This window comes from Phragmites australis, chromosome 20, assembly GCF_958298935.1.
Source record: "Phragmites australis chromosome 20, lpPhrAust1.1, whole genome shotgun sequence".
Taxonomy (NCBI): domain Eukaryota; kingdom Viridiplantae; phylum Streptophyta; class Magnoliopsida; order Poales; family Poaceae; genus Phragmites; species Phragmites australis.
In genome coordinates, this window is record NC_084940.1 from 12075195 (window position 1) to 12083007 (window position 7813).

Consider the following 7813-nt stretch of genomic DNA (forward strand, 5'->3'; position numbering starts at 1 on the left):
CTGTATAAATCTCTATCTTCTAGTGCTTGATTCGGCAAGATGGAGTATCCTCTACTTTTGTAAGATCAGCGGTTTACTAATCATCGACAAAAACTTGTTCTAGCCTCTGCATCATATGATGTACACAGCTTGGTTCATTACTACATCATATCAGCACATCGCTAAAAATCTGATCAAAGCAAATAATAAACCGCATGATTTATATGATATATCATCCAACACAATGCATATTGCTAAATCGCCACCCATTGTTGGCGAATAAGTCCATGGCGACCACCTCTAGTCTTTGGCATCCAATGCTTATATTCTCCCTCTCTTCCACCTACTGTAACAGTCCCCACTATCTCAACCAATGAGAACCCTTGAAGACAACATGCATGAAACATACTGTAACAGTCCCCACTATCTCAACCAATGAGAACCCTTGAAGACAACATGCATGAAACATGTGAAGGTCTTTTATCAATAATAATATTATTGTGATATAACCAAATAGCCCAACATACAGTGGCTACCCCGATCAATATCTTTTTCTTATTTTTAAGACCCACATGTCCAATCCAACCCCCCAACATATGAGAAATGCTCCTAGGTGTGTCTATATTTATAGCAATCCTCACAATTAGGCAAACTGCTCTAACAAGATGATAATAAAAACAAGATGTTGAATACATTCATTTTGATTGCAAAAGTTGTATTTTAGACTACAAATTTTTGCTTTGCTAGGTTGTCTTTGGTCAAGATAATTCCTCTTCCTAAATACGGAAGGAATATCTTTATCTTTAGATGAAGTTTTAGACGCCACAATATAAAAGTCAAATGCATATATTGTACAAATTCTTGAAGAAGCTACTCCGGTGTTTGTTAGGACGGGTGGGGATTATTATCTCGTTCTCTTTGCATAAGCAGTTCGATCAATTGCTTCATTTCCCATACTTATTTGAAGAGACTTGATCTATTCCCTACTCGTCCAAACATGAAACGTGTCTTACTTTAGAGACGAAATGATCAAGCCCTACTCTTGCCTGAGTCTATACTGGTCGATCGTCGATCCGGTCGTGTGTCACATGTGTGTTTGGTGAGTCAAAACCAAATCGCGGAACATCCAACTACCAAGTGACCACAAGGCTATATATATACTTGCATTGCGAGGCCACTACAACGCATTGCATAGTAGCCTAAGCAAGGGACAGCAAACAAATCAACAAAACCAGCTCCCCACACGCATTCTGACGGAGGAGGAGCTGAGCTGAACGCCACGCTGCTGCCGACCATGGCTTCCCAGCCGGGAGCGGGGCGTCACCTCCTCTGCTGCCTCTTCCTCTCCCTCTCACTGGCCACGCTCGCGCATGCCGCGACGCACCGCCACCATTGGGAGATCAGTTACCAGTTCAAGTCCCCGGACTGCGTACGCAAGCTCGCCGTCACCATCAATGGCCAGACGCCCGGCCCCATCATCCGCGCCACGCAGGGCGACACCATCGTGGTCGCCGTCAAGAACACTCTCCTCACCGAGAACGTCGCGATCCATTGGCACGGCATCCGGCAGATGGGCACCCCCTGGGCGGACGGCACCGAGGGGGTGACACAGTGCCCCATCCTCCCCGGTGACACATTCACCTACACGTTCGTCGTCGACCGCCCGGGGACGTACATGTACCACGCGCACTACGGGATGCAGCGGTCGGCCGGGCTCAACGGCATGATCGTCGTGGCCGCGGCGCCGTGGGGTAAGGACGCGGCGCCGTTCAGGTACGACGGCGAGCACGACGTGCTTCTCAACGACTGGTGGCACAAGAGCACCTACGAGCAGGCCACCGGGCTCGCCTCCGTACCCCTGGGCTGGGTCGGTGAGCCGCAGTCTCTCCTCATCAACGGCAGGGGGAGGTTCACCAACTGCTCGGCGGCGGCGGCGGGGACCTGCAGCGTCAGCCACCCGGAGTGCGCCACTCCAGTGTTCGCCGTCGTGCCGGGCAAGACGTACCGGTTCCGCATCGCCAGCGTCACATCTTTGTCCGCGCTCAACTTTGAGATCGAGGTACGCACGTTTTATTTTCTCACCAACGTTCTCGTTCCTCCATTCATTGGTTTAACCGGAGACAGACAAATAAGCTTAAGTGGTAACAACTGATTTCTAATAATCGTCACCCAATGATCAAATTTCAATTTTCGCGGCAATGTCCACGTAATATAGCAAAACTCGAAAGCTATGTAGTATAACAACTTTTTTTGTATTCAAGTCATATTTACAAGTGTCTTCTGGCTACAACAAAAAAATACGGCAAGACGTAAACACGATAGCTATAAGCTTACAAATTGAAGAAAATATCATATACTAAGAAGTAAGCACAGCTAAGTAGCTGCATTAATATGATTTATGCAACAATCACAAACATAATTTAATATTAGATGACGCGTGCTTATCCACTTCACCGATATCTATTTAAGAAAAAGAGAGAAGGGAACTCTTGGCCAATGTTATTTGACACAGACATATTTATCATAATCCGACACGGATTCAGAGTCCAATTCGGTAATCTTTCTTAGCCATAATGGAAAATACTACTTACAAGTAGGAACCGGAATCCGAGTGGGACTCGGATGACTAATTCAGAAAAAGAAATGTTTGGACTCAGGGCTTATGCAGCGTACATTTTCGAGCCTTGATTACCGGGTGATTGCGAGGAAAACATAGCGCCGCGAACACACCGAATGCAGTAGGTAGCCAATGACTAATGAGGCATCGCAAGCGACGGCATCGCCAACAACTACGTCCTCGCAACGAAACTACTGCGAGGACACGGCAGCGGAGGACCGAGCCCGCGCCCATGTGTTCGTCGCCCAAGGGCCCCGCGGGGTAGTTTCCTAACGCGGCTTGCGGATTTCGCATGTGGTCGAGGCGCTGCATGCCTCGTAGCCGCCGCCGGCCGTCCGGCGGAGTTGGGTTGGATCTGCGGCACCCGAGGCCGAGCAATTTGCTCGTTGTTTTCGTCGTTCCAGACGGTGAATCTGCCGCGACCTCGTCGCGCCGGCCCCACGGTGCGTTGTGCCGTGTTCTCGGGCGTGTCGCGACAGCAGCAGGCCGTAACGTGCGTGCCTGCCGTTGCTACGGAACACACATGCTGCCCCCGCAGATTTCGAGGCGACAGATTAACAAACGGATCGAGAATCGCGTGACGCCGGGGTAGCTGGCAAAGAACCCGGAGGGAATAATGCAAAAGCCCGGGCGTATTGACCGTTGTGTTGCCGCGTACGTAGAGTAGTATATTCTACTAGTACCGTCTTACGGAATTTCTTGTGCGTACTTATACTGGTAGTGCTAGCTACTACTGCTACATAGGGGTATTCTACATTTGTACTTTACCAGTAGGACGAGACGTTGACGAGCTAGCTGCAGGCTGCAACTAACAACACGACCAATGCAGCTACTCCAGAATAGTTATATCTTCTCGCAAAAACAAAGAATAATTATATCTGCCTGATTGGATCGCAGCGCCACTAGGGCACTCCATGCCTCCTTGGGCAAGTCATTTTGATATGATATTTGCTATTTTTTTAATTGCATCGTTGCATCCAACGTCTACTAACCCTTGCGATTTGGGAGTATGCAAGCTAACTGCATGTAATGTATGCACGCATGAGCCACGACGAAAGAGAGACGAAATTTAGCTACGCGACCCAAAAAATGGTTCGGTCAATGTTGGCTTTTCCCTAAGCTTTGAACGTCCTTTTCGGGTCTATTTGTTTTGCTACATCCCAACGTGCTTATATAAAAAACTTGCATCCGTTTATGTATTCCCGTACATAAGTCTGTTTGATAGTCTATACAGTGGATGCAGCCTGCATGAGTCATTACAGCTATACAATACGCTTAAATCGAGTTTCACTCGCATCCAGGTTGGACGGATACAGACTGTATAAGTTACAGTGTCAATATGACCCACTTATCAATCTCAGGTTACAGGGTCATTGCCCTGCTCAAACAGACAACCAAACACCTTCACAAGTTCTGCATCCATCATTACATCCGCTCACACAACCAACCAAACACTCTTCTCAAAAGCTATACGGCTCCCCCAACCTACTTTCACTCAACCAAGCTATACGATACAACTTTTTTTTTACAACCAAACACACCCTTCGTGTACCTGTCGAGCCATTTGCGTGGCAACTTGCTTGGTGGAGTGCATGTTTACCGAAACACAAGGATTTTTTTAGCACAAAGAACTCCCTTCACATGTGCTCTTGGACGTGGTCCATTATGGGTGCGAGGTGGCGCACTTGATTCATGGAGAGTAGGCTTTTGTCTTGGGCCACGGCCTCTTTTTTAAATTTAGCCCATATAAGCTTATTCCTCTCTTTTTAATATAGTAATAGGCAGCTGCTCTACCTGTTCGTTTAAAGAACAACTTTGATTTGAGAATCAAACAACTCGTGGCTAACTGATCAACCGTATGGATGCAGGGCCACCCTATGACAGTGGTGGAGGCCGACGGCCACTACGTGAAGCCGTTCGTGGTGAAGAACCTCAACATCTACTCCGGCGAGACCTACTCCGTGCTCATCAAGGCCGACCAGGACCCCAACCGCAACTACTGGCTCGCCTCCAACGTCGTCAGTCGCAAGCCCGGCACGCCCACGGGCACCGCCATCCTCAGCTACTACAGCCACCGCACCAGCCCGCGCCGGCCGCCCCCGACCACGCCGCCCACGGGCCCGGCCTGGAACGACACCATGTACCGGTTCCGTCAGAGCGTGGCGACCGTGGCGCACCCGGCGCACGTCGAGGCCCCGCCGCCGCGAGCCGACCGCACCATCATCCTGCTCAACACGCAGAACAAGATCGACGGGCACGTGAAGTGGGCGCTCAACAACGTCTCCTTCGCGCTGCCGCACACGCCGTACCTGGTGGCCATGAAGCGCGGGCTCCTGGGCGCCTTCGACCAGCGGCCGCCGCCGGAGACGTACGCGCACCAGGAGTACAACATCTACGCCGTGCAGCCGAACCCGAACGCGACGACCAGCGACGGGCTGTACCGGCTGCAGTTCGGCTCCGTCGTCGACGTGGTTCTCCAGAACGCCAACATGCTGGCGGCTAACAGCAGCGAGACGCATCCGTGGCACCTACACGGCCACGACTTCTGGGTGCTCGGCTACGGCATCGGCCGCTTCGACCTGGCGGTGCACCCGGCGTCGTACAACCTCAAGGATCCGATACTGAAGAACACGGTAGCCGTGCACCCCTACGGCTGGACGGCGCTGAGGTTCAAGGCTGACAACCCCGGTGTGTGGGCGTTCCACTGCCACATCGAGGCCCATTTCTTCATGGGAATGGGCATCGTCTTCGAGGAGGGCGTCGAGCGCGTCGGCCAGCTCCCGCCGGAGATCATGGGGTGCGGCGCAACCAAGGGGCACTAGTCATCACGTCTACGAACTGTGCCGAAAAAGCTTGTTGCATTGATGTTGTGTCATTGATTCAGACTCTAATGGTAGATTATTCAGGCATGCACGAAGAAGACAAGTTGGAGCACAATTTTGTTTCACCACGAGGGGATTTTTTTTCTCCAAATTCTAAGATTAGTACTAGTTACTAGTTAGGTTCATAATATAACGTGCATTATTTACAGCCTCTCCTATTTTTTTGTACTTATAATGGGAAATTTGTGCCATGTTGTACTGTAAATGATGTTCCAATCCAATAAAATAAACACATTGTTTCATTTGCTCTCAGTGGAGCGCGAAATTATTCAAGTATGAATGTATGTCTACTTTTCATGAAGAACACGTAAAGAGTCAGCTTGAAACACACGAGAATTCACGTGACCATATTTTCTTTACAAAGTTACTGTGATCAGATAAATAAGTTATTATGAATGACATATACATCAATTTGATTATTTCGGAACAAAACCATATGCTACTTCCCTCAGATATCTTTGTCCAGAAGAAAGAAGATGTAAGCCCTTGGTTGGATCGAGAGACTGATCAGGCAGTTTGAAATTGTGGAGCATCTGCCTCACACGGTTTCGGCCTACCATAGATCACGCCGGCCAAATTTTATTTTGTAATCTTTTGGCATATTAGGCATGGAATCATTTGCATGTGCAGATGATAGCACTACTACAGAAGAGGTCATAACTACCGGTTTAGAATTGAAATCACGACCAATTTTTAAATCGACAGTAATAACTCAACTATCACTGCTAGTTTATAACATAAATCGATAGTGATAACCCAACTATCATTACCGGTTCATGCTTTGAACCAGCAGTGACAATCCTTCCACATGTGCAAAAATACTCTATCGTGAACTCTTCAGCATAGGATCTGTCTTAAGTTAGATCAAACTTAAGACAGAAGCCTCTATACTGAAATGTTCATGGCAGAGTATTTTAACCTAAATCTACAAATAGGAACAGTTGTTACAAAACTGTTGTACTAGGAGCTCTTCATATGTTCCACGTCAAAGATCTCCTGATACAACAGCCTTGAGCCATCCGTTATGCATCTTGTGCTAGATGAGTGGCAATACTATCTGACTGACAATAGTAAGTCTAAACGAATGACACTACTATCTGATTGACAATAGTAAGTCTAACACTCAAACTTAGCTTGAAGCGAATATGCTTTGTTTCATTCCTTTATATCTACTTATTGCCACAATCATCTTCACACAACATACGCGCGCGCAGTGGAGACAGAGAGAGGAGATGAGGGGGCGGGGAAGGCACACGGTCGCGTATTGGCTCAGGAGACGGCAGGCTTGGCGAGCGGCGAGCTTGGCGAACGTGAGCTGGCTAAGGATTGAAGCTCGGCGGACGGTGGGCTCAGCGAACATGAGGTGGCTACAGCTCGGAAGATGGCGGACGGTCGTAGTGGAGATGGTGAGAGGAGATGAGGAGACCGCCGGGAGAGGGGATGAGGAGACGGAGATAGGAGATGAGGAGACGGGGAAGGCACGCGGCCGCACGCTGGCTCAGGAGACAACGGGCTCGGAGCTCGGTGGACGGTGAGGTGGCTATGGCTCTAAGGGCGCGTTGAAGCCGGGCACATAGGGTAGAGATGGCCGCAGCGGAGACGGTGATCATCGCTCCACTTCGACCGATACTACCCTTCGGCAGTGGCTTTGAGAGAGCGAAATGAGATGGGGGCGGCTGAGGGAGACATGTTCTATTTATAGAAGAATTATCGCTGCCGGTTTGGAATACAAACTGGCAGTGATAATAATTAGTACCGCTGGTTCGCCTTCATCAATTATTGCTCTGTCAGTTTTAATTATGAACCGGTAATGATAAATATTATCTTGAAATAAGAACCGAGATAAATATTATCATTGCCGTTTATTATAGGCATGTCTTTTTATGCACGTCATCACTATCGGTTCATAACAAGAACCGACAGTAATAACTACTATCACTATCAGTTTTTTATTGGCTCGGTTTTTTATGTGTGTCTGGATCTTAAGAACTGACCATAATATATTATCACTGTCGGTTACTATTGAACTGGCAATGAAAAAGATAATAGGGGTGACTTTATCTATAGTAGTGTAGAGGATTATGAAGACAGATTGTCCAAGAAGTTCTCCAGCGATTATGCTAGCACTTGGGCAGAGTAACCTGAGCTACAGAGCACAAGATTTTCTTTTTCTCCAAAAGAGAGAGAGCACGATTAGTATCTCGAACTGCTAGCTAACACTGTACTCGAACATATTTTTGGAAATGATCGGCATAGCTAGCCAGCTTAGTTGCTGCAATGCTGCATTTTGCGAGCATCTTAACTATTTCCAAAAACAATTTGCTGCTTAAGTAGA

General features: G+C 48.2%; 1 protein-coding gene across 1 annotated transcript; it reads left to right on the plus strand.

Annotated features, from left to right (window-relative positions):
- Positions 1-1175: 1175 nt before the first annotated feature.
- Positions 1176-5720, plus strand: LOC133901219 (L-ascorbate oxidase-like). The gene is made up of 2 exons (XM_062342509.1): positions 1176-2038; positions 4465-5720. Exons 1-2 carry the CDS (start codon positions 1274-1276, stop codon positions 5416-5418), a joined length of 1719 nt encoding a protein of 572 aa, XP_062198493.1. The 5' UTR covers positions 1176-1273; the 3' UTR covers positions 5419-5720.
- The last annotated feature ends 2093 nt before the right edge of the window (positions 5721-7813 follow it).

Coding starts and splice junctions, on each gene's coding strand:
- LOC133901219 (XM_062342509.1), top strand. CDS start 1,274: ATGGCTTCCCAGCCGGGAGCGGGGCGTCACCTCCTCTGCTGCCTCTTC. Junction 2,039..4,464: donor CGCTCAACTTTGAGATCGAG/GTACGCACGTTT, acceptor GTATGGATGCAG/GGCCACCCTATGACAGTGGT.